At 41.8% G+C, this 27,793-nt stretch overlaps 1 protein-coding gene and 1 long non-coding RNA gene across 3 annotated transcripts in view; one reads left to right on the top strand and one right to left on the bottom strand.

The window, feature by feature from the left end:
• Positions 1-27,793, top strand: part of LOC130691756 (uncharacterized) — a 60,563-nt gene that overhangs the window by 9,337 nt on the left and 23,433 nt on the right. The gene's annotated exons all lie outside the window — the stretch shown is intronic.
• Positions 1,599-26,168, bottom strand: LOC130691716 (uncharacterized). 2 transcript variants are annotated; one of them, XM_059496196.1, is made up of 7 exons: positions 26,148-26,168; positions 8,022-8,355; positions 6,811-7,921; positions 6,684-6,744; positions 4,551-4,704; positions 3,166-3,305; positions 1,599-2,768 (listed from the first exon to the last, which is right to left on the bottom strand). In XM_059496196.1, exons 2-7 carry the CDS (start codon positions 8,226-8,228, stop codon positions 2,534-2,536), a joined length of 1,908 nt encoding a protein of 635 aa, XP_059352179.1. In that variant the 5' UTR covers positions 8,229-8,355; positions 26,148-26,168; the 3' UTR covers positions 1,599-2,533. The 2 variants fall into 2 exon arrangements, with proteins under 2 accessions (XP_059352179.1, XP_057370674.1); XM_057514691.2 differs by lacking the exon at positions 26,148-26,168 and adding an exon at positions 15,922-16,261 and having other exon boundaries at positions 8,022-8,359.

The raw sequence follows: 27,793 nt of genomic DNA, 5'->3' as shown, positions 1-27,793 counted from the left end.
ACGAAAAACTATTATCATGGAAAACGGAGAAAAACGTTTTTTCGTCTCGAAAATGTTCTGTGCCCATTCCTGCAGACAACATGTAACGCAACATGCAGACACTAGTAATTTACCCATCAATTATGTGTTGCATTTCTTAACCCCTTTGACTGCACTACCCCCTTACCTGTGATAGCTTTCGCTATTGAGACAGGACTCTACACGCTCGTCCAACGTACATTTTCAAATCCCGTTCATTTTTTAAGGAACCCTGTAAAGGTAGACACGAGGCATAAAGAGTTATATCATTTATACTAACATATTACAGATAAAAGTGCGTTATCCATGATGACTTATTGCACCGAGCATGTTCCTTGCGGTACGATCTTTCTCTGTGAGATCCTACTTTCCAAGTTTCAATATGGACCAGTTGCACGGACTCGATTGAAAAAGGATCTGCCTTTCAACAGGCGTTTTCTTTGCTCCCTCGTTACATGCATATTCGTGAACGCTTTAGATATATTACGACACCCACACAAATTTGTCCGAAAGCCTGCCGCTGACGTGTAGACAACATGCGATGAAGGCGTACGTACCGTATAATTTGTTCCGCTTGTTTCTTGCTATTCTTCTCATTGAAATCAATGATAGGTTTGCTTGGGATGACGACAAAGAAGCGGTGGACTCTTTTGCCTATACTTTTTTTTAGGAAAAAGTAGTTTTTCTTTCAAAATGTCAATGATTTCATTACATATTCTTACCTAGATTCTTGCTGGAGAGAATGAATGTCTTCACTGACATCCAAGTAGAATTGGAGACCAACTATTACTACTCTTCAAGTAGCTAGAGCTTCACAATTTCACAGACACATCTATGAAAAATGATATCAGTATTGCTGGACCAATTTTCTCTGGGAAAGGAAGAAAACATCAGAAAAAAGGTACAGAAATCCCAGTAACTAGACGATGTCTGTTATAATAGACGTAAGACAACCACTGTCCCTGTGTTAGATTGGTTGTATATTGGAAATTCGGCAGTATCATAGCCCCGTGAGAATGCCGGCAGGTGAGCTTGCCGTGCTCATGTCTATTCTTCCTTTCGCTTAAGGGATACCCGAAATTTATCTTAGAACAATGTCATCATAGTCCAAAAATGCTATGGAATTGAAATAGAGCTCTGGAATTACATAGCAAACAATGAGGAAATTGAAGCCAGCAGTCCTGTTTGATGCAAATGAATAATTTCTGTAGAGCACCTGATAATATAAAAAAAACGGTCACGAGTTAGTAAGAATAGCTCGAATTTTCTTTACCTTTAGATTTCGTTAAATATAAAACGAGTTGTAAACGATGTCCGAGTTCGTTAAAGGAGTTCTTTATGCGCCAGCTAGATCCAGTCTATGAAAACTAAGGCGGTAAGTGGGCCTTCGATTAGATTGATTGACCATTTGCTTAAGACACGTACATCGAAAAAAACCCATGGCAGCAATGCTTTTCTATAAATCAGCTAGTGAGGCAGATCGATCCGGAACTGCACATAGTGGCATCCGATACAACGCACTGCGTTACAAAACAAACCGTAGAAAAAAAAGGAAGAAAGATGTAAAGAAAAGATCGAAGAAAGATTGAAACGTTTGTTGTATTTATATCGAAAGATAGTATTGGTTTTTCGCCTTTCACGCGGGACGAGTGGAAATAAACTGCATCGGCACGACGCATGGTTTTTTTTTTTTTTTGTAATGTGTATGTGTATGTGTGTGTGTGTGTGTGTATGTGTATGAAGAGTAAAAAAAGTTGTTTTGGTAGTTGGATTTAACACATAGGTATCGTATGATGCTCCCCTGTATGAGAAGAATGTTACATTGCCGTTATATCTCCATGTTATGTAAAATGTAAATGTAAAAAAGAGCGGAAAAGGCCGTGGACCTAAGAAGATGAATGGTGAATAACAATAAGAATAAATAAATAACAAAAATAACAACCTGACGAAATATAAGACAAAAAAAAAGAAGATTGTGATGTTATTAAGGAACTAGAAAAGAGGATAGAATAGACTTGAAACGACGATCAAAGTTGAATTTCATCATAGCGTAAAAAAAACCGTGAAAAGAAAAATCGCATTTTTTTCCTTCTTGTCATGAAAACGAAAGTCATTAGCATTATTTTTTTGCCCGATAGAATAAAAGTGACATCAAAAAAGTTGAAACGTGTGCCCTTTGACATGTGCAGCACGCACACATTTACATAAATAGAACTTTTCTTTCCGTCCCCCCCTCCTTTTTTAACTCCTCGTTTCGTTGATATGATTAAACAAGAGGAAACGAGTTTTACGCCGCATCAATGAAATAGAACGAAACGAGAAAGAAGTTCGACAAAGATGGAAAAAAAGAGAAAAATGAGTCCCAACATGAACCATGCGGTGGCAAGTACAAGCACACCGGGCAGCAGTATAGGTGTCAGACTTAAACTATTAAGAATGGCGAATGATGCAAATGGAGGAAAGCAAATGGAGGAAAACCAATAGCGGAAATGATAGTAAAGGACAACGAGCGAATTTACGCGTATTCCGTGTCGGATGACTCGTCGCGGCGCGCAAAGAAATCCCGATGCGAGTGTTCGCGATGCGACGGCGGGTACTCGCCGTTGGCCGACGACGAAGGCGTGTTGTCGTCGGATGGACCTTGCGGCTGGACGCCGTTCCGCGCCTGGGCCATCGCCAGACTCCGCTGGTAGCTGAACAATTGCCTTTCAAGGCTGTAATTTTCCGATTGCAAGGCGCTTATCTCCTTCCTGAGAGAAGAAATGGCAAAGGAATAAATGGCAAAGGTGAAACCGTGCGCAGTTTGGATTTCTAGTCGAACTTTCTTAATTGCTTATGAGGTTTTGATATCCCCCTTTTATCTACGCTAGCCCTATTAGGTTCTATATGTTGCACTTTATTAGCGTTACGCGTTTTCCAGACACATCCCACCACTTCAGGGACTAAGCTAAAGTGTACTAGGCGGCATATCAGCTATCCGGTTCTCTAATTTGTTGGCATTAAGGCATTCCGTCATCAGCGAGCCGTTTCGATCGCAAATGCGTTCGTATGTTAAGTCACAACACGTTTTTTTTCTTTTTTTGCTCTACTAGAATATAGGATACATTCTAAAAGAATAAAAAAGAAAGCTAGAAAAAATAGGCCAACCTCATTTGGTAGTTGTGGATGCGTCCGACGTCGTCGTACTTGTGGTAAGTCGCTTGGAACAGCAAGAGTGTCTCGTCCCACTCCACCTGGACGCGAAGCTGCTGCTTGTCGCTGACGTAGCCGTTGGCCGTCTTCAACAACTGCGCGTCGGATAGACATATTTTAGATATTAATTGGCAGTTGCATAACTCTTGCGCAATTCAACTAGCACAGCCTCACGACATACAGCAAAAATTCGAGAGCCGTATCAGTTACGGCTCATCAACCAGAGCCATTTCTTACCGCCTGATCTAGCATAACTCACAAGTAGAGAGCCGTCGTTCTACTTCTACATTTCCCTTTTTGTTAGTTTTCTTACACGAGTCACTAGTCAATTTTTTGGGAATGTTAAAGAACAGAAAGGAGGGAGAAAAAGATACAGAATAATATAAGTTGATGTCAACCAATCTTTGAGCTATGAAAAATCCACTAGTCATAGGAAAGTTGGTGAGGAAGGGAGGTCTTTGGGTTTTGAAAAAATTGGATCGGATCAATGCGGACTCGTGAATGCTACAGGTTTTTGCTCTAGCCCGACAAACATTCAAGTAGCTGGTAGGTAATCAGTCAGTGGCTCGGCTTTCACCATCAACTAAAGAACCCAACTCATCTCAAGAAATCTATTGCCTAATTTAGCTCAGAGAAGAGGGTGTAAGACCTTAGCAATAGCGAGATCCGTCCCACACGCATTGTGCTATAGCAAACCATTAAAATTTCTGGATCAAGTTCCTTATTTTAGCGGATATATGCTAACAGATACATTGAGAGCTAGATACATTTGCAAAACCCCAATGATGAACAAAAACGTTTTATAAATCAACCTATTGCGGATCTGTCATGATGCGGAAATAAATCGTTAAATAAAGAACTCTAACACGGCCTCCTTCGCATAACTATGAAAATTTTATCGATCACGTCAAGTAAACGACGATTGATCTTGGAAGCCATAGCTATGGACCGACACCGGGCTGGATTTTTTGGGCGTAGTATGTCAGCGCGCACACATACTCACACCGGACATTTGGGAACTTTCGATTGAAAAGAGCAAAACCAGCCGTGATTCTCATCCATTCTTAACGCACCACCCCATTTCCTCCCAACCAACCCCTCCTTTTCTCCCACTTCGGTCGAGTCTCTATTGATCACCCAGCTAACGTACACGAAGTACATGACTTCAAAACATATTTCCGCATCTTGAACGCCACAAGCCCCCTCCCCTCTTATCTGGCGAAACACATCAGCATGTCATTATTTAGCAAGTAGCCTGGCTAAAGCAACATGTTCAATGGCTGACCCGAAAAAGTGTGAGGAGAAGTAAAGAAACTAAAGAAAATGCGAGAGAATCGTACGTCTTTGGCCGGCACTGAAGACTCCATGACGACGCCATCATCAGCTTCCTCTTGGACGTAGTAGTTGGAGTAGTGCGGGCTGGAGAACGGGACGGCGTCGTATTGGCTGACTTTATTGTTGGGTCGTAACATGGCCGCCTGCCAGCTCACGTACCTGTACGATCAATTTTAAATTCATTGAGAGCACGTAGAAGCATGCCTACAGTCTTAATTCATTTACAATTTGCCGCGATGTTCACAGCGGAACGCGATACAGTCAACCAAAGCAACAGAAGAATTAGCCACGCAAACATTTCCCAGTTGATGCAAGTGAACTAATGAAAGGAAGATAACATTCGTACTAAAACTACGGGGCAGAGGGAATGCAACTTAGAATAATCTGATACTAACTAAACGACATTTTGCACAACTCCCAAATGATGTCCCTATGTTTCAAGCACTAAACAATGCGGCCAAAGTTTGAAAGCTGATTGCCAATTGACTAGATAATGCCACAATTGCACAATGACGTCAGATAATGGCTTTAATATGTGACTTCTTTTTTGCTTCTATTGTCAAATTCTGCTCATCAAAGCCGCCTTTGTATTTCACCGGACAAGATAAATAGGCAACCTGTTAATCTGTTCAACGAGGGGAGCATTTTATCCAGTAAAAAACCCACGAACGGACGTTGGTTTCACAGCGTTGTTGGCTAAAATCAATAGCACACACGTATCCACGAGGATCGATACTAACAACGCAGTAAAAGTACACGATATGAGCTGTAAAAGTTACGCAGGGGTCAAGGAAAATAAAAGTAAAAAGGTAGAGGCACAATAGGTAGTAGTTCGTAGCTTCGTCCAGTTCCAAGTCATTATGGCCTTTTCCCAGAAGAAAACGGAGGTAACGTCTCTAAACGTGTCCTCATTTTCTGGTCGTTATGATCGCGACTTTAATCCAATCAAAAGAAAATAAATAAAGAACATTGTAACGCCTCCCACAGAGAAGAGACCGTCGAAAATGACGGTGGACAAAACTGGCTATTAGGGAACTATTACGAACGAAAGTGTTTTGATCGTAGCAAAGAAAATTCCATCTGCTATTGCGAACTAAAAAAGCAACAAAAAAAAAACACGCAAAAACGTCATAATAAAATTTAAATAAAAAAATAAAAACAAAACGCGAGAAGCGGGTTGATGTCATTTGTTTAGTCCTTGCCTGCTATGTCGGTATTGTACTGTAGACGTTATATGATATTTAGAGCTCGGATGGCGTGTTGATGTCCCGGCTAAAATGGCAAACGCGTGACCTTATCCTTTTTTTGTTTTCCCCCCTTTTGTCCTTTTTCGGTGTTGACCGTAGAAACTGATCAGTTGGCATGGCAATGCGGTACAAAAACGACACAATCTTACTTGTACCAGGTTAGCCACAGCGTGACTGATTGATACGCTATCAGACGAACAACGGATCCGACCGGCTAACAGAAAATCTCTTCTAATATTCAATTAATTCGTCGTTCGTTTACGTCCACATTTTCAACGAATCCCAAACGGATGAACGCACATCAATAATGAATAAAGGACTAGCCTTTTACGGTCCTCCTTCGTGTACCCGATGTACTCCCCAGAGCCAGTGTGCGTGTTTCGAAAGAAAACGAAAAGTTATTCCGTCTAATTCTTCTTCTTTTCAGCTGCTACGCTACCGAGACGACACTTCCACCGATAAGAAATTGTAGTAGACCATTCTCTCAGTTTCTCCCTTTCTTATTTTTTCCCATCGTTATTTTCCTCCGATAAGCGAATAGAAGGCAATCAAAAGAAAGAAGAGAAAAGGAGAAGAGAACAACGAAGAAAGCAGACAATCGATCACGACTCCAAGTGTATCAAATTGTTGCGCTAGACATATTGCGGAATCCACTCATTTCTTATTGATGTAAAAACCGGTTCCTACCATCCGGGGAGTATTAAAAGGCTCGGAGAGCTCAGCCTTTCTTTTATCATGCCCTATAAAAACCTACTGACGCACAGACACAAAGGGGTAGGCAACACGTCTAGACGTGCAACACGATCCACATCGTCATATTCCCCGATATTAGGTCTACAACTGTAGCTTTTTCAATTCGACAAGACTAATTGTACACACCGCCATATTTACCTGATATGATTGCGTGGCACGTTGCGGACGTCGCGATAGACAACGCGAACTCTCAGAGTGGCTGTAAAAGAAAATTACATAATGTTACCAAGCAAATTCAATGAGGACTCAATGGATAAAAGAATACCGTTCTCCGAATGGGTATCGGCCTCGAAAGACCAAGCCTGTTTGTCGCGGTCGTAGCAAGTGCCGGCCGAGAGGCCTCCAATGCCGCCCGGCGTGCCCGTTTGGTTGTTGGGCGCCAGCGTGATGATGGTCTCGCTGAGCGTGTTGGCCGACACGAGTTCCACCATGAGCCGGAGCACTCCTTTGGGTGCAACGTCCTGAATGCGCACCCTCGGACACCAGACAGAGCCGGCCCCCTCGGCGTCGGAAACGTCGTCCATCAAACCGGACGAGAGGCGTCGGTCGCCTTCGCCCACTGAAATATAGTAGCGTGAGCGGCTGCGGTGGTCCACGCCCGTCAATCGCCTCAGACGGAGCGCCAGCGTTCCGTTGCCGACGTGATCACTCAAGACCCCCGCTATGGAAGCCGGAACTGGATCAACGCCACCGGCCAATAATTGGCAGTTTCTGTTTCTGTGCGACGGACTGTCTCGATCTGGATTGCCGGCCAGTTGAGCGGCCAGGTTGAGCGTGAGACCAGCTGCAGATGTGGCGGCAGTCACCGAGTAAGGCTCCATCACGACCGACAAGTTCCAATCGAATCCGCCAAAAGCAAAATATGTCGTCTCCAATTTCGTCGTTTTCGGCAACTGCGTCGCATTGTGGTGGTGGCCGTGTAGATGAAGTGAGCCATGATGGCCACTGTTGTGATGAGAAACGTGATTCTGTTGCTGGACCAACGTCGACAGATTGCCCGTGCTTCCGCCGAGGTGATGGTGGTGATGCTGATGGTGTTGATGGTGCGAAGGCAGAGGCGAAGCGGAACGCTGATGACTGCCGCCTGTTGCCAACGATGTCGTTGACGATGAAGACGAGCCGGGCGAGCCCACCGGAAGCCTCAGATCCGTTTCGTAAAGTGTCCGCGGGTTGGCGACGGTCAGTTCAAGCTGGAACTCGCCGTTGGCGTCCGTGAAATTGCGTTCGTACAAATCGTCGACGGGTATGTAGCGGCGGTTGCCTTGCGCCGGCGAGTCGAACGTGAACTTGATCTGCCGACCACTGAACGTCTCATTAGCGCTAAAATGCTCCCGGTTGAGTAACGTGAACGAGAAATCAATGTACACGCGCATTCCCTAAAGGCCCAAATCAGAGGGGAAGTAAAAAAGAAAAATGGATGATAATTTATTAATCGATACAGGCTTGCGGAAACGGCAAAATGCAATCAATCCTTACCTCGGAGGGATTGCGCCAGACGAGGTAGACGCCGAGGACCTTTCCGGCCCGTGAAAAGGTGATGGCCCACCTGTGGTAGCCGTAGCTAAACTCTTTGGACGTGACGTCGCGATGGAGGTCGCGCGTGACGGAGCGGGTCACGACGAACGTAAACACGTGCGTGTTGGCTCGATCCGGAAGCCGGATGAAACGCGTCAGCAGAGCCATGTTTTTCGCCGCCCAGTTTTCAGTGCGCGCTGCAGCACCGCAAATTCAACAGCAACTATTTATTCCGTTCACGTCGGTGATTTTCGGCGGAACTTGTATCTCCAGAAATTTCTTTTTTTCCCCTTTCCTTCCTAAATTAGAACAAGAGAACGGTTAGGAAAAATTAAAGAATAATTTGCAGCTGGATTGACAGCAAAAGATCGATAGGAAGTTCCGCCCACGACGCCCCCACATCATCATAGCTACTAGAAAATCTAAATTTTCAATCACGAAACAAGTTGAAAGAGCTCATTTCGTTTCGTGCTTCGACTTGGTGGCGGTATTGCTGATGTAAATTCATAGCATCGCTTCTTCTACCATGGAAACGTTCGCTTTCCGGGCTTGTCTACGAAAACTGTCGTTTCCAGGTGCGCCCAGAAAGCGCGCGGATTTCGCGTGGGTATCAAGCGAAAATGATTAAACTGAAAACAGGAACTGCTTGTTATTGACATTTTCACTTTCTAATTAAGAGGGGCCCCCGAGTCAAAGTGTATCAAACTGGAAAACCTAGCCAAGTTTGGATATTATCAATTACAACAACTTTCGTTGCGAATTCTTGGATTTCAAATTTTTTTTTTTTTTTCTGTTTTCACTGCTCAACGTAGCGTATCAAATTGAATAAGTAAACACCTTGTTTTATTCCCCAATTTAATGGGCTACAAGTTTGCTAGGTTTCGTGAAAGAAGACTTTTAAAGACTTGAACGATGACAATGGCGAAAATGAACTTGTTGCTGGCCAAAACAATTGAATACGTGCCAATGACTGTCTCGAATCCTTATTTTTGCATAAGGTTGTACAGCGAAGACAATGTTGCTTAAATGCTTTTATATTCCAACGCGTTTTGAAGAAGAGGGAACAAAAAATAATAAACTGAGAATCCTCGTTACAAGCTTTACAGAAACAGAACTGGCAATAAACGAAGGAACTGAAAGAAAGGAGCTTTTTTAAAATGTTCGTGGCTCTTGTTCACGCTCCTCATCTATATCCTTTATTCTCTGCTTCGTTCGTGAGTGAAAGAATGAAAAGAATAAGGCTCGAGCTCGTCTCCCACAGCACTGTTTAAAAAAATATATATGGGGAGGGAGTAGAAGCAAAAGATGAGGAGTACAAAGGCGAATATCCTCCTCTTCAAAAAAACAAAAAAAAAAAAAAAAAAAAAAACTTTTTCAACATTGCCTTTATTCACCTTCAGACTTGTTTCAAAAGTTTTTCTTGTAGAAGCATCGACAAAAATTTTCCCCCCTTTCCTCTCCTCTATCTACCTCCTTCCATCCTTTCAGCGTATCATACGACTGAGGAACACCAGCTGGGCGGATCGATGATTATGGTTTCTGTTGGCGGTCGTGTTGAGCTATATATTCAACACATGATACCCGACTGTTGAAAAGCCTCATCTACTGTTTTGCCATCACTTTTTTTTTTTTTTTTTTTAGCTTGGCGGTAGAAGCTTGGAAGTTGCAAGGATTCGGTAGCAATGACTGGTATTGTCGCATCCAGCTGAAAAACAAGAAGACATTTCACGCATCAAGCACATCGCGTCCATCAGCCGCACATAACGTGAGCAAATGAAGATCTAGGCTCCTTCAACTGAGACTGCGTGCTAACAGCAACTACTCGACTTCTGTCTGACAGACGCCAACGATCGCCATCAACAGATACTACCTCAGAGGGACAGAATGGCGGTCGATAGAGACCTTACGAAACAAGAAAGAAAATAGTCTTCTAGGAAGAGTCAAAGTAACGATGTGCTCATTTCTCATCAAAATGGGCCCGGCTTCAAGCTTCAATAATAGAAAAGAAAATAAAATAAATATGGCTTCCCTTGTTGTCAAGCCACAGAACTTGAGAAAGAGACAGCAATACTACATCGTGTCCGTTCTTTAATAGGCAAACCCACTAATCTTAAAAGCCATTTCGTTGAAGTTATACGAGAGTAAGGACGGTAGCGGACGGCAACAGCTTCATTATAAAACCAATCTTGGCTTTGCAATGTCATTTGACATTGTCAAATGGGAAAACGAGATCGAATTGTCGCTTTTTGGTCATTTAATGACGATACGACATTATGACAAGATGCCTCTGAGACAAACAGAAAGCTTGATGAAGACACATAGGGCAGCGCACCAGGCTACTTTGATTAGCATCCGAGGTCCTTAACTTTCATCATCGCAGTATAGGCTTCCCCCCTTGAGGTGGTCGTCGTCTTTTTGCCAACACAAATGAGATGCTGAACATCCTCGTCAAAACTATTGAGGCAAAACAAAAACAACAGAGGACATGAGAAAAAAAAAGGGTTATCCCAGACGGATCGATTTTCCTTTTCCAGGTACTCCGGGCCTTTCGCTCGTCTCATAACAAAAGCTAGATTAATCCATAAAACAAATATGAATGCGTAGAAAAGGTTGAAAATGACAGACACATCTGTCGTCAAAAAGAAAGAATGGCAAAACAATAGAAAGAGAAAACAACGCGATTTGGCTCTAGATTGTGTTCACGCTCAATAGTTTAGCCATCAGCTGTGACGCCGAACATCTCAAATATTCGACAACAAATATTTACTGTGCCATCTTCATCATGGGAAACTTCCCCATTAATCGGAATAGGAATACAACCACAGAATTATTTTACCAGAGGCCAACTATCCATAATTCCAGCCAATTCGGTCCACCCACTAGTTTCGTCGGTTCGCTACCTTAATTTCTGTTATTGCTCATGTACGAGAATATCAGTAAGCTCTATGTGTTGTTTGTTTGGCGGTCAAGCAAAGCTCGCATCCCCCACATCTCGAGTAGTATTGAACATGCCATCTGTGCCGCTGGCAATATTCCCTACTACTTCAACGGCTTCTCTCCCCCGCCGACACAATAGACACTTTGTCGGGAGAACAGTTTATCTTTCGCTATTCACTCATCGATACCGCCCTCATAAATTTTTTTTTTTTTTTTTGAATCAACAAGGAGAACGCCGGCTTGTTGCGCCATACTGAGGGCAAACGACTCGATTTTCACGGGACAAAAATCATTTTCGTCTACTGCGGCCAACGGAGAGTAAGATTGGTTTAATACACTGTACCGGAATCTTTGCTTCATGAAGTAGTAAATTGTAGCGAATGCATTATATTAAAGCTCTTTCTCTCTTTGCCATAATAGTTTTCTAGACCAACCATTTTCCATCAACTAATGAGACTGGGGCCCAAGTTGCTGATGATGAATTTCTCTCGTTTACTGTGCACACACACACGGCCACGGCACATACAGTGTGTAAGACTAAACTCAACGAACCTGTCTACCGTCTCCGTTCTTTTGTCATTTACTTAGGGGTAACGTCGTCGTCGTTGGAAAAGAGGACCGGCTTGAAGAGAGTAGAATTTTCTATTGTTTCGCATCGCAATCCTACTTTATGAATAGAACTTTGTGCTTTTCCGAGTGAAACTTAAATATTTTCATTACTATTCGTTTATGGAATTTGCTATTTTATTGGGACAGACGTGCCATCATCCATCCCTTCCCTTCCATTCAGCACTATATCATCTAACATGGCGGAAAATACAATTAGAATTTAAGCCGTGGCCAGAAACGAATTCTGCAAAAGACGCCACGTATTTTATGTCTCTTCTCCACAACTGCGAGCCTAGTGGAAACACACAAACCATATGTAATATTAAAGGAAACGCTGCGTCGCTGCCCTTGCGCTTCAAAGGTCCTTATCTTCTTTAGTTATTTATTCTTCTAGTCGTGAACGCACGCATTGCGGTCGTCTACCGCGCGTAGCAGTCGAGCGACATTTGAGTCGTCTCTCGCTATGTCCTCCTTCCCCTGGTCGATCGGCATCCGCCCACCTTCGCGCGCATCCGGAATCAAATAAGGAAACGAGGGCGAAAACGCACAAACATCACAGGCTAACCATTTCTCTCTACACCGAATATTTCTTCGATGCAATGTACATTTTTTTTTTTTTTTTTTTTGCATACTTTGAAAAATGAAAACCCCGCCCTGTGTATCCGCGCGTTGTGATATTGCAAAATGCAGTACCCATAAATATATAAATACACTTGTGTGACAAAGCCAACGCCGTGTATACACACACGATTTCGACCACACACAAACACAGAGACAACAGCAATAGCTGTGAGCTGTATAGACAAACTAGTGGGTAACTAACTACACAACGTCAAAGACGGGGGCCACGCATGTGGGGAATCCAAAATTGGGACGTGCGTGGCTAAAAAAACGTGATCGATGTAGCGTAAAACACATCCAGAAGGGCGTACCCAAGCCGTCAGGGGTTTCCGTAGCGGTTGAGGAATATATGCATGGCAGCCTTATTTTAAATATACAAAAAGGGATCATCGCAAGTCCTGCTACCTCGCAAACGCTATTCAAACACGCTATCTACGCAGTGCATATTCAACAGATTTCCTCATTGTAGTGCCTATTGAGCCGCAGCCGGCCGGATCAACCAGTAACGTCTTGTTTTGTTGCTTTCGCTTTAGGCGGCAAACCAATTTGTTGCTGCAACATCGCTGACAGTCAAAGTGCGGCACACGTCCTGCCTATCTGGCGCACGTCATCAACTAGACGATGAATAGAGAGCGAACAAGCAACGCGTCTGTACACACACAAGCCAGTCTGTATTTGCTAATACGCCCGGCAAGTTGGAGGAGAGAAATAAAAAATTGAACTTGTTTTTTTCAGAGATTAAAGCAGCACGTGTCTTTATGACCGTTGAGGTTTTTTTTTATTTATTTATTCTATTTACCCGCGTCTCTTAGCCTCAAAGTGGAACAACACTATTGAGAGATTAATAGAAAGCTGCTGTGATTTTGTCCGCTTGATCAAACCAGACTTTGTGTTGGTGTGTACAAGTGTTGGGAAAATATCGACAGTTCCACTTGACATCTAATAAAAGAAGGATGAGGACGCAATTCTATTTAGTTGACGGCTAAAGAAAATCGGCGGATTCTGTGGACACCGAAAAAGCAAATACCAAATCGGATAAGGACAAAGTCAAACTAATGGTACAAACTATGTTTACCGTTTCCCGAGTAGAACTAGTCACGCGGTAGATAACAAACCGAGAGGCAAGACGTTCGAATAGAAAGCGACTTTGGGTAAAAACAAATTGATTTCAAGTGCTATGAACGTAAATGACGAATATTGAGGTTAAAAAAGAAAGAGAAAACAACGTGCTGTGTCCAGTGCTCCCTTTGTCGCATCTACGTATCGTGAAGAATGGTGCACAGATGACTTTGGTTCGATGAAAAATATATGAAAAAGAAAAGGGACTGATCCCAGCCATAAGCCCGTCGTTGGCATTCTACTACAGTGCTGTCTCTGGTACGTTGGTAGTAAACCGTACAAGGCTCGATACGCTCGTAGATCGATACGCTTTATTCTATAGGTACAACGTTTCTTTGATGCGGTATTATTTGCTGCGGTACTTTTTTTTGTTCATCCCCTTCGATCTAGATCTTCCTTCAGCCCGAAAAAAATATAATAGAATGCAACAAAATGACAAAAACAGGGGAGAAAACGAAACTATGAAAGAGAGTCATGTAGGCAGACGTTAACAACAAACCGAGACCAATCAGCTTTCCTCGGGGCAGATGAATGGTTAACCCTCCAGTCTGGGGAACATTGCACAAAAGTGATGACTTCATCCTTCTCTGAAATCTACATTATTATTTTATTCCGTTCTGAGAAATCTCTGAAAATAAAAATGGAAAGCGCAGCTCGGAAAGAAACTTAATCTCCCTTTCTAAAATTATACAATATTACATTCGTACGTGAATGGCAAATACGCAGGTACGTACATCGTCAGTCGTATGGGCGAATGATTTAATTTTTTTAATGTAATGTTCGAACGCGCCGCTGCTTTTTCCTTATTACATTTTTGCCGCATTCTATTCATGCCAACCAGGTAGCAACGAGAAAAAATGGGGAAAATAAAAGCGTTTGATGAATAAATTTAAATAGCAAGTTTTAACTCTTTAAGCTGGTCATTATTCCATCATTTTTGCAAAGCGAAACAAAAGGCACATCCAATCTTTACTCGTCTTATTACAGTTACGTTGTTGCGCAAGCTACACTTCAATGACGTTGCTCGACACGGCCAACACAATAGTTGCCAAGGTGACGCCGGACGTGACCGTTGCGAGGTGTAGCCGATACGCACACGCACGTTGGCTTGCGTTTGTTTTCTATTGAGCGTCTATAGAAATAATATTCTGTCTAAAAAAATATATATATTGATCCGACGAATCGTTAGTTGCCCGAGAGACCGCCTGTAAGGAGACTTTGACAGAAATAGAAAGAGATTGCCTCTGCGAGTGCCAGTTATGGCTTTGATGCGCATAAACGAAGTAAAGCCAACACGTACAACTGATGTGGCTACCTCGGACAGACAAAAAAACGAAAAAGGAGACACTGTAGGCCAGTCTATGATTTGCTATTCCTCGAATCGTTCACTAATTGATGATGTGGCCGTTCACTAACTCAGTGCGTCCATCACGGGAGCTGATGCTTTACTATACAGTGCCGTAATAAACTTCATTATACTCTGGGCGTCAACGTGACAGCTGGCGGGCTGTTGGCACTTTTCAATTTCGAACAATCTCTGTCGCCTGATGTCTTGTGTTGTCATACGAAAGCCTGAGGAAATTAAAGAAAAAACGATGGGTGAACGGACAGAGGGAAAAAAAAATATCAAAATCCATCCCAAGCAGGATGACCAGTGACTCGCAAAATTTCAATTACGCTTTTGGACACTTCTGAGAGAACGTGTAAATCTTGCGTTTAGTAAAGAACAGGGCGATCTGCTTAAGAAAAAAAAAAAAGGCCTTCTAGCTCGCTGCGAACAATACATTTTTCAATAATCATAAAGGCAAACAATGGCAATCGTGGCAGCTTAACACACGCGACTTGAACGTGATGTTTGATTTGCATTTAAGAACCGTAAAGACGGCTGGCTTCTTGAATTCTACTTGAAAAAAAAAGGCTTTCTATGGGTGAAGAACTCTTGGACGTCAATCAAGCGAGCAAAAGATGAGACGTTGATCTCTCGACGTCAACGACGAGTAGGGCCCTTTTTTTCATCTATGCTTGCTGTACTTCTAAATCTGGACCGTTAAGCCCCTATATATCGTCGAATGGAAAACAACAATGTCCGACGGGGATTGCAAAAGAATCGAAAAGCAGATGAAATAAGGTTTTCTACTATCGCAAATGCTCGCTGCAAGATGCGGGATTTGCCCGCAGGTTTTCCGAAACATCCAGATAATAATAAATCCTGGATCGGCCCACGCCCAGTCCCTGCGGATGACGCTGACAAACTGGAAGTCACTTGGGCTAACTGGCATCAAAGACACGGAAAACGGAGAGAAACAATTGAAAACGGAATTCATAAATGTATCAGTTAGGTTAAAAGATCAATGGCCAAATTGCCTGGTCAACGACGCAAGTTTAAAAAAAAAAAATTATATTGAAGTTAGAAAGAGAATCGATTGGAACTGAGATGCCCCAATTAAAATATTCTTATCATATCAAATGGAAAGCGCAGATAGGGAAAAATCGTTCGTATAGTGCCACGGTGTTCTTACGCACCGCAATGTAAAATCTGTTTTTGTTTTTGATGCTGCTATAATCCTAATGTTACCTAAAGGTCGGCGGTGGTCAAAACTGTCAACATGTTGTCCTTTGCTAATGTTCCGTAACACGACGACTCGTTGATCGGTAGACGAAGGAAGCGTCACGATGCACTAGAAAACGTGTTCAAAGTGTTGATTCATTCGGAATGAATCGGCCATCAAAACTGCGTTCTTCAATCGCCAAAAATGTTTTCCAGTTCAAGTTTTATTTTTTGTTTTTTAAATCCAAAGATCGAATTTTTCTTTTTCTCCTTAAAATCGAAAGAAAACATCGACGTTGTTTTTCTCCTGTCGCATGAAGTTCGACGGTTAGATTGTCTAGTCGCCGACAGACGTCAACACACTAGACCTCGATGCCCATGGATGCGGGGATGTCCTTTTCCCCACTCGGGACAAGACCGACCCTCCAGCACGCATGTGTACTTGCTCCTTTCAGCTTGGCACTCACGCAGACCGCCTTCCACTCACGGTAACACCACTATCACCTACTGTTTGTATATTTCCTCCATTCAAATTATTACATCGGGAATGTCATTTTATTTGTTTGTGTGCACGAGTTACCAGTTCGTTTTGCTATCGCGTTTCATGTTCCGCAATAAAAAGCTAGATCACTGGAGCGGCGCTATCATTGCTAACGCGACGAATCTTACGAACTAACTTGATGATTTATGAAAATGTCAATAGCCAACTTCTTAAATAACGACCTAGCCGCTTCTTGCCAAACGAAAAATAGCGAGTTTTACTGGTGGGGTTTGGCCTACTAAGACTGACATGTTTTGAAAAACGATTTTTCATCCGCCAGGCAAATAAAGAATGGTTGCGAAACAAAGAAAACGAACAACGTAAAAAAAACAAAAACAAAATCTTTTAAAGGTGAAACCTTTTGGAAGCGAATGCCGGAACGGTTCCAATCTTCTGCCCACCGAAATAGAATGTGTAATCTATTCAACAAGAGAAGGGTATACACAAAGTCACGGCGACATCATGTTCAAATACAGCCAGCGAAAGCCTGTGATAGTGTTATTTTCGACGGTTCTAGATAAACTTATACGTGGCGGTCGGATTCCCCGAACAAACGACAACACACGCCAAAGGAAAACGTCCAGATTGGATTCAATTGATTTTATTTTTGATTATTTTTTTTGTTTTGTTTGCCATCACACCCTTCAAAGGGATAGTGGCGACAAAAAGAAAGGGGAAAGTCGTTCACGATTGTTGATTCAATCGATCGGGAATATCAAAAACCGTGAAAATGGAGGCAAATACGTCAACGTACCCCTATAGCCTATTAAACGAAAAAGTGAGCATTTTCGATGCTGCTATTGCACGCAACAATAGGTTTGAGACGGCTTTGGAAAGCTGAAACGGCCACCAAGAATTCTAATGATCTGCGCTTATGATGCGAATTAATGAACAGAGAGAGCGAGAACTGCCGGCCGGCAGAACGTAATGACATGGCACGTCTACATCAAACAAAACCAATATGGCATGGTATTTCTGTGCTGGTGAAATCATTGAGACCACGTCTCTTACGTATTTTGCGGCGGCGAAGTAACGTGCCGATCAAAGAGGATGTCTATCAACGAATCGTGTGGGACGTCTTATTTAAAAAATGGAGAAAAAAAAATTGCACAGAAAGCAAACAAGCAAAAATCGCCTATCTCTTTCGGTTCATTCGTTTAGTCAGACATTGACGGACAGGGCAAAAAAAAATTCGTTTCAGTTGTGACCCAATGACATTCAAAAGTTCCAAACACACTTCTATACTGAATTGTATAGAAATGCGAACCAGTTTTTTTATTCAACGGACAATAAAATATTCATTGGAGTTCCATTTTGTTCTTCTGGGAACATCCGCAAACCAGCGTCCGGAATTAAAAAAAAGAAAACAAACAAAGGAAATAAAAGAAGAAGAAAACATTTCAACATAATCCGAATAGGATATATAATACAAAGGCGAGAAAAAAAAATCGATTTTTAGAGAGACACGACTGGTAGGTAAAAGAGCGGAACGTGGAAGAACGGGTGGGAGTGTCGACGGTAGTGTGCGTCATTCACTGAAAGACGTGCTGTTTCAGCAATAACAGAAGCGAAGGGGAAACAGTAGTCCCGAAGGGTAGGGAACCACCATCATTCAGCACCTTGTTTGCACCGACGCCATAGATAAATAGAGAAGAACACGAAAGAAGCCGAGAAAAAGAACGACAAGAAAAAAAGAAGAGATAACTCGATAAATGTAATTATTTCTTCTCTTATTCACGAGTTGAATCGTCCAACATATTGGATCGGCGCTTTCTATCGCATTCATTTATCACCATCATCATCAAGAAGCCTCTCAACAAAGCCGAGTAGCCTATTACGCACACAACGTCATACAGACTTGGCTACTGCAGCTAATAGAATGTGAAATATTTATCGCTTTTCATTTCAACGTCGTAAAAAGATCCAAGACGATGTGGGCGTGAAAAACAGGGAAATCGGATAGTAGACATGCCAAGACTGGATTTCGTATTATATGATTGTCACTTCAAAGAGCGTAGCAATGGATGATGGTGGAAATGACGTCATGAAACCAATCGACGCGGCTCATTCCGTCAATCTCACGTTGTCCTATCAAAGAAAAGATGGGCAGTCTGCGAGTAACAAAGTGGCAGCATGTGCGTATATGTATACGACTGTGTGGCCTCTATTTATTGTTATCGTCTGAGATTACGACTGCGAGAACGAACGAAAGAATAGTAAGGTCCGTCCGTCAAACCAGTGCTCGCCAAGATTTCGTTTAGCGGCTCGTAGACGTCGAACAAGATCTAGAATGAAAGACTCTTTGTTCATTTATCAGCTCATTCATCTCCTTCAGGAGTGGGGGCAATGAAAACACGAAGCCAAGAAATGCACGTCCATGCTGAGAGAAACTTGTTACTCAAATCCTTACGTCTACATCCATCTCATATTAACAATCACGTACTAGATCAAAATGACAAACTAGTCGCCCACTAGTTTTCTCAATATGAATAACGTGCGATTTTCAAACAAAAAAAAAAACATGAAAAATAAAAGTAAAGTTCTTTCAGATTTTTTGGTTTTAAGGGGGACCTGAAAATTGTTCGGCTACATTCGGAAGGGAATTGGCCATACAAAGAAACGAACAAGAACACAAATCTCATCAGCGCATTACTTAAGAAATTTCCTGGAATTACCTATTCAAGTGTGAACCCGCTGGCAAGTTCTTTTCTTTTTTCCGTTCATTTATTCGAGCACGGATACATCAACCTTGTGCCCAAGAAAACAATGGGAATAGACAAAAAAAGAAAAGGGGCGCGAAAATACGGCAGTTTCGTTTTCGTGATAAAAGGCGAGATGAAGAAACAAGATAAATTGAGATACAATTGTCGATGGAATTTCGTGAGCTGAATTCTATTGTTTTTGTCGTTAACGTATAAGTCTCTATTTGACGTAAAGCGTCGATACAAAACTCGGCGTTCGAAGCAAGAATAATACAATCCTATTTCTACCTCTTTTTTTATCGTTACGTGCCGTAGTTTGACAGGTCAGGCCGTCCATCCTATATCCTTCCCCAGGGCGGCAGTGAAAATCACGCATTGCATACGGACAACTATTCGAAATTTCTTTTTCCCCCAGCAATTCTTGCCCGTCTGCATCCAATTCGCTTTCGAGAGCCCTGACTTGATTTGAAAAGATTTTTTTAATCCATTCTTATTTGATGTATACTAGTTTGCAGTTGTACATAGTTCAGGGTAGTTCTTGTTGTTCGATTTCCCGTGCACTCCGGTCGGTTTCTAGTCCTAGTGGAAAACTTTTGTATCAATCGATTCAAATATACGTGCCTTACCACCTGTGTTAAAGAGTGCAAAGCCCAAACGCAGGCCTTGCTAATCAATCGGGGACCACAGGTCTGTAAGCTATTTTTTTAAACCCACAATTTCACGGGCATAACAATTGAATTCTTTTAGTTGGTACGGCAAGTGTTATAAGGGGATCAAATTTGACGAGAGCAAACTCTATGCCTTGGCAAATGAAAAAAATTTTTTTTTTTAAAGCTACATGATTTACGCTGATGGCTGAAATGTCCAGCAAGGATGAGAGCTAATACCGCACGATTATTGTGTATGCAACATAGTTGGGTATTAGCAATGGTAGGTCACACGGTGCCTCTCACATTGGGCCATAACCTAGACTTGAACCCCACTCATCTAGGATTACAGAAAGCCATCCTCCCCGGCCGTGCAAATATGCAGATTCGTATTCGAAGACGCAAGAGGTTTACCGAGAATCGTGAACTCCTAGTTTTGAGAGTTCACGCAGCCAATGCATGTGCATATTTGCTGATTAACAGACCAGGGGTAGTTATCAAACATCAAGGGGGAGATCTAAAGAATGCGTGACTCTTGGTGCCAATCAAGCGACTTATGTCTAATTCAAGCTGCAGATTGCACAAAATGCTTCTTTATTGAATTTTACATGGGAACATGAAGCCTATGGATTAGAACATCATTCGAATGGCAGTCGCGATATGATATAGGGTTACGTATGAAAGAAAGTCGGACCGGAATTGGGTACAGGGCTTTTAGCAATTCGCTGGCAACCCCTCGATTTCTACGTTAAGCTGAAAAGCAAAGACTTGGGCGTACAAATCAACTTACGAGTTTCAATGCGCGACAATTCAATAACGAATGAACAACACGACTTGATGAATGTTTGGGATTTTGCATAAATGCAATCAAGACTTTATTGAAGAGTTCCACCCTCCGTTATAATCGGATACGGTAGACATAAAAGCATTCGCGCAATGCGGAGTACTTGCTTTTCGGAAAAGTTTTTACGTTTATCGGCCAAAAAACAATATTCGCCTATAACATTTCCGACGCATAACCTCTTTCGCACAGCAAACATAAAAATAATTTTTTTAAAAAATAAGGTCCAGTTCAAATGAAAAACCACGTGAGAAAATGTGGTCAAAAGAAAAAACGTTTGAATCGTCAAGTTGTTACAGTACTTGCCGAACTGCAAACGGTGCAACTTGTTCAACCGTGACAAAGCCGGATTACGTCAACGCAGAAGATAAAAATCTTGTTCCTGTGTGTTAAAGCATAGAATAACACATGATGCGTCGTGTTGATTTGAAACGTGCAAAATAATCTGATACAGTGAAGCCTCTTAACCACACCCTTCGTCCCCGACATTCGGCAACAACAAATATAAATATTTAAAAAAAAATGAAATGCGCCGTATGTTATTTTTACTTTTGTTTTGAAATTGTCGACTAAATTAAAAATTTTTAATATTTTTTATTTATTTTTTATTTTATTTTTACTTTAAAAATAAAAACATCAACGAAAAGTAAAACGACCAAGAGATCATTAGATTTTTTTTTACTTGTGCTACAGAGAACGCCTGTTGTAGGAGGCAACAAAAAATATTTCCGCTTTCCGTGCAAGATTTTATTTGCTGGACGAGCTATCTTTCGTTCAATCAAAATGGCGCTTTGTCTAATAAAATTCCATTGAAGTTAATCAAGAAAAAGGGGCCTACAGAAATTTGGTATCTCCTTTCGCTGCGTAGAGGAAAATCCAAGCGTTGGAAAAAACCTAAACTAGTAATTAACGTGCATAGTGAATTAGGAGTGCCACGTAGCAGCGCGAAATAAAAAAACAAGGGCAACTCGTGAAAAGTCAAAAGACTAATTAAAAAAGCTCGACAAGCAAAGACGCACACTGTTTCAGCTCTTTCACCGGCTGACGAGGTGGCATAATGCAAGTTGGCAGAGTGGCCTACCAATTCATTCGCGACGGCAGGCCCCTTTTTGTTTTTATTTAACGAACCCGCCGCTGGCCTTTTGATCAAATTGACGGCTAATGCCAAACTGAATTAAGTTAAAAAGCAAGGACCAATTTGGCGCCCTCAAACATTTCCATCACTACTGGACAAAATCCACACTGAAAACAAAATAAGAACGTACCAACGCAAAAACAAATTCGATCAGATTTTTTGCGGGATCCCGTCTATACTTGAGAATCACAAGTAAAACAAAAGAAACACCGCGAATTAAAACGAAAATTTACGCTGCATCTTAAAAAAAACAGCCCGCAAACGTACAGGCAAAATTTCAATTTACAGCACAATAGGCACACCAAACGATGGCCAAAAGCAGACGATGTTATCAAAATCGTGCAACCGTAGACAATCGATTGTGCCGGATGGTTGCCTTTCGATTTATGATACAGCAATTTATTAATACGCACACGCTCGACCAAATGCTATCGTCTTTTCGTCACAACAAACAAAAGCAATACGAATTAGAATTCGTTACATCCATATCTACTAACTCAAAGAGCATTACCCACCAAGGATTAGCAAGAACTGTAGGTAGCTACGTGCACGCATGAAATGTTTCTACTTTGCAGGCAGAAAAAAGTACAAATACGACTTTATTACTGACTATATAGTACGCAATTAAAAAGAAAGAAACAAGAGAAAAGATGTAGCCAAACATGGGCAATCATTGGGCTAATGCCAGCCTAAATGATGGTTTTAAAAAGTTCTTTTTAACGACAAATGAACGAGCGCGGGCATTGCGGTTGCGTGCGGAACTCTTTATTACAACTATGGGTCGACCTCATTTAAAGGAAAAACAAAACAAAAATTTGTGTACAAAAAAGCGCGATGTTATTGCCACGACAAAGACGTTTACCTACAAAAAAGAAAGCAAACTTTATATTCTTGCCTGGAACGGTCGTCGCGTGTTGTAAGGCAGCGCGATGATTGGTGGCATTGATCTATAAGCATTCACAACAAGCAGACCAAAGTTATTGCTGCCGCTTTCTACGCACTTATAAGTTATGGCGACGGGAAAGCAGCAGCAGGAGCAGCGATTCAACTATTCACTTTGATGCGCAAGTGTGCATAATACCGTTCAGGCTACACCAGAACGGTATTTAATATACAGGGAGGACAGCCGTTCGCAGACATCATAAAAGTTCCGTCCAATCGTGCTATTTTGCAGTCTACCTGGGCTTCTGTTACGTTTGCGGGCGCTGTATTTGCTGTCAGAAGCTGCCTTTTCATGCGCACTGGCTTTCTTATTTGTTTCTCACTATAATCGATTTGCGCTCGGAAAATGTTTGAATTTGCCTCCCTTTGTACTGTAGTTATTGACCCACATTCGCTCGCTTTTCGATTACAGACAAAGGGGAAGGTTAGGTGGCGATTGTACTTGCTCGTTACTTGTCTAACTTTGTGTAATCTTTTGTACATTGATCAAGTCTGAGACGGGGGATTTTCTTCGCTAATAAGAATTTGGCAACAAGGGAAAATGTAAATATGAACGAGGTAGCTTTTAAGCTTCAAGATGTCACGATAGTATTCAAGTTTACTTTGTTACAATCTTGTTAAATTTGTCATTTAAAACACGCAAAAAAAAGATGCAAAGATGAGGGACCATCGTTAAAAGGGTTTGGTGCTGATGTTGACGCAGTGAATGAGATCAGAGAACAGCTGTGCGGCAGCTGGCAGATGAAAAGATAATAGTGCCTTTCATATTAACCGACAAGATCCCATATCAGCAAGGTCTTGCCATTCTTTTTTTTGTCAAACGATTTATATAGGCACGCACTGGATTGCATGCACACAGGGGAAATCTGATCAAGCTCGCAGACTTCATTTGGTATAACTACATATTAGACCGAACGGGCATCGAGATGATAAATGAAAAAAGCTTTTTCTTTAAACATAATGCCAGTCGATTGAGGCTCTTCGTTTTCAACCTGCTTAAGTATTTGACTTTTCTTCGCAAAAAAGTGACAACTTTGGGGCCTAATTAAAAAAAAGAAGATAAAAATAAACTGGCTCACCTCGACACTCAGGAAATTAAGTCACTCTCCGCATTTAACAAGAACTCGTTCATTTTCATGGCTGTTGGAAATGCTATTCCATAAAAATTGGTTGAGGAAATTTCATCGTTTGAAGTCAAATCGATATCGATGATGTTACGTTTTTTTTTTGGGGGGGGGGGGGGGGGGGGGGAGGAATGGCGCTATCGATCGTTTCATCAATTTCACTCCGAAATTCAATCACCACAAAATTGATTCTGTTGCGGGCCGGGAGTTGATGGCTCTCGACTAATCAAGTACCCCACCGCGGTATATACCACGCTGTGAAAAGTCGTGATCGTGACAGCTGTTCAAGATGATCCCCCCCCCCCAAAAAAAAGCCGATGGTTCATTTGTTCGTTTCGATTTTGCTGTCACGAAAAGAAGTGTGTCACGACAAGAATAAAACATGTTGTAACGAGACCATTACAACATAGTTGATATTTTATGAACAACAGCGTGGAAGATTAAATAATTCAGAAAAAAAAACATGCGCAAGAAAATAGTGTCACGTTACCAATGCAAGACATCGCGGGAAATAACGGACGCGAACAAAAATTCGAATTGGTTGGATGAAAATTGCGAGGATGCAATTGCACTTGCAATGGACGTTAGGTTGTAAACACACGCCTGTTGGCGTAACAAGACGGAAGGAATGATCAGCAGAGTCGGTGTTTTTACCACACCATAGCGACATTCCTCGGGCCTGACATACTAGATTGTTCATGGCATTCTTTCTATTCTTGACACTCGTCAAGATCAATTGAATAACGTACGCATCGTTTTCATATGTTGGAAATAGCGATTCAAAATTGTTCGGCTGAAAAAAAATGTAGGGAAATGGATCAAAGACACGCGATGAAACGGTGAAAAAAAAACAATCCTTTAAAAACGCAATGACACAGAACAGAGGAACAAATTCAGACGGTAAACGTGAGTGAACGTCAAAGGAAAAAACAAAATCAAATTCCGACAGATCTCGTGTATAGCTGCACTTACACACTGATTGGCTTGATGTGATCGTATCACGTTATCATTATTCTACTATCAACAAATGTTACCTTCATTCTCGTTTTCCAATGCTTGCATGAATGTGAGATTAAAAAAAAAGAAAACGACATTTTCAATCTCAGTCGCTTCAGTCATATTTGACAAGAGCTGCGCCCAGCACGTTCAATCAATAAAACGGGGGCGATGTTTTTAGATTGTTCGATCAAGTTGTAGACTTTAAAATATAATAATAACAAAAGAGGCGTGACTAAGTTCCGAAAAGAAGAGAAAAGTGCGTTGGCAATAAACAGTAGCATTATCCAAGTATACGTCAAAAATGGTTGCCATGGCGACGTCGGTACTTGAGATTGCTTGTGCATACACCAAATGGAATACCGTTGTCGGATGTAACTAAAGTATTGAACCGTTACGTGTCAATTGCCACGGGGGAGTTAAAAAAAAGCGACTGGGACAACGTAACAAGAAATTGATTTTGCAGAGATAAATAGGGGAAAGTTTAACCAACTCGAACGATGAGATGGCTGAACCGCGAAATTTGAAAACATCACGCGTTCGTGCGAAGCCAGTATTTGTAACACAGGTTCACGCGATCAAACTGGTCCTATAAGCCTCACACGGCCGTAAAACAACATCAATGACCGTCTCTCCGATGGCGAAGGAAAAAAAAATTCTTAACGTCACGTCCGGCCACTTCGTTTGGCGCTTTCAATCTTGTTGGCCGACCTTGCGTGTGTCTGACTGAGACGGTTGGCTCCCCCGGCACTTACGTGATGTTTGACTTATGTAACCTCCTTTTACCCGGCTCGTATAGTTGAGCTCTCTAGATTCTGTTTCGAATGTTGCTCTGTTTTGTTGGACCTTTTTATTTGTGCTTAGCCGATCAAACAGAAAATTGACGTCAACGACGATCTCAATGTTGACCAAGAGTTCTTGTAGAGCCTACTTTTCAGCCTCGAGTTAAATTTGACCCTTAAGCCGTGCGACGTTAGAAAAGGAGACAGTTGAGAAATAAAGTCTAGTGCCTCGAATGATGGAAATGAGCTTTAGCCGTATGTTTGTTCAATAGCCTACCCTAGATCCTGAACGATGGCGAGACGTGACTAGTACTTCAACAACAAAACCCGAGTATGTTACGGGGAAAAAAAAATGTCCGTTCTTTCCCAAATTTCGCTTTTGAAGACGTTTTAAGCAACCATTAAACTTAAGGGAAGTCCACTTTTCAGTTATAGCGAGCCGTAATGCGAAAAGAAGTCAATAAAACGATCGATTTGGCTCAAAATAATCCCAACGCCAAATTTTTCTCAAGAGATAGGATCAATTTAAAAATGCTCACTAACCTGAACGTCATGGCCAGTTGAGAGATCCTATCTTGTGCGATGAAACTTGACCACAGCGACCGGATGAGGACGAGCAGGATCCAGATGGCTGAAACTTGGCGCACTGCCTATAGCTGTTGAATCATTCAAAAATTGTTTAAGTTTAGATTTTGAGTCAACAAACTTATCGTCAATCACATCCGTGAATAAACAAGTCAACAGAGCAAAAGCAGCTATTTTCTAACCAGTATGAAATTGCCCGATAAACAGATTGCGGTTGCCATCGTTGTCTGCCATGAGCATACTTTCTCTTACGCGATATGGTAACGTCTTTTAACTCCTGGAACCGACCCACCAGCACGAACGCATACACTTTAGCCATTTGGCATTCACTCCAATGGCCTTCATCCTACTATAGATCGTACTATCATCCACAGACTGTTGTCTTGCTCTTTTATGTTACTGAAATTAACTTTTGCTTTTCGTTCAATATTTTTTAAAAAGGAATATCAATGGTGGTGGAGTTTCACACGCACCCATCGTGATATATGGAAATGGTAATAGTTGAATCCCCCAAAGAAAAAGACAAAGCCTTTACTAGTGAATTGGGCAACTGAGAATGACTTGTTTTAAAAACGATTTTTCATTCCTGGAACATTAAGGGCGTGACGAAGAAAAAAAAAATAAAGAAGGGTCTCCACGTGGAAAGGGATATAGTCCTTAGGGCGAACGTGTAATCCATTCAACAACAGAATGGATCGAACAAAATCATTGCACCGTAATATCTGAGTCTGGTCTCGAAGGGTTATTAATGTCGAGGAAAATAGTAGTATGCAAATTTCCGACGGGCTTTCTAAGCAAGAATTGACACTATCCGCACCGCATTCAATTCAAAATCTTTTTTTTTTTTCTCCTTCACCCGTTCAAGAAGTAAGGACTAAAGGAGGAGCTCTATGGTTGTTCAATCGATCGAGAATAACGACAAACGTGAGCGTACACGATGCACAAGTTGTGAATCGAATGTTCGGCAATAGACGAAAACCACATACAGGAAAATTGGAAATCGTTCGTACATCTACTAGAATAATCGACTTAAAATAAAAGTATAGTATTTCAAGTTTGAAAAAAAAAGAGATGGCCAATTATGCATTGTGTTTCATAAAGACGCGAAACGCGGCAAGTGGAATAAACTCGAATGTACAACAAGAGAAATAATGAGCCACTCGGGGGAGGCGTATTTTACATCTCCCAAACTTCAACCGAGGAAAAGAAAATATTTATTGCGAACATTTTCACCGTGAGGGCTTTACGTTAGATACAAGCGAAATAGATCATTAACGCAAACGTGTCCCCTAAAAAGCCCAGGTCATGGGAGGATTTTTCCAATAGCTTCTATACCCACACTCTTCGACGTTGAAGAGAAGCCTTCGTACATTTAATCCGGCAAAGAATAACAAAACAATAACTCGAAAAATTCAGAAATGACTGCGATTTTTGTCGGATCATAAACAGATGTTGAAAAATCGACACGGTACGCCTTTTTTGTTATCTTGCCATTCTGAATTTAAGGAGAAACGCGATATTAAATTCTCGCCTTGAATAAGTTGGAATGGAGGAGAAGGTGGACTGGAAGCTCGAATACAAAGACATACGCAATAAATAATCGT

Source organism: Daphnia carinata, chromosome 1 (genome assembly GCF_022539665.2).
Source record: "Daphnia carinata strain CSIRO-1 chromosome 1, CSIRO_AGI_Dcar_HiC_V3, whole genome shotgun sequence".
Lineage (NCBI taxonomy): Eukaryota > Metazoa > Arthropoda > Branchiopoda > Diplostraca > Daphniidae > Daphnia > Daphnia carinata.
Note: the sequence above shows the minus strand (reverse complement) of the source record. Positions and strands in the feature narration are given on the sequence as shown.

Excerpts from the sequence above, each read along its gene's own strand:
- LOC130691716 (XM_059496196.1), bottom strand. The coding sequence starts at position 8,228 with ATGGCTCTGCTGACGCGTTTCATCCGGCTTCCGGATCGAGCCAACACG. Across the intron at positions 6,745-6,810 it reads CGATACCCATTCGGAGAACG|CCACTCTGAGAGTTCGCGTT; the intron begins GTATTCTTTTAT and ends TTTCTTTTACAG. Across the intron at positions 2,769-3,165 it reads ATCCACAACTACCAAATGAG|GAAGGAGATAAGCGCCTTGC; the intron begins GTTGGCCTATTT and ends TTCTTCTCTCAG.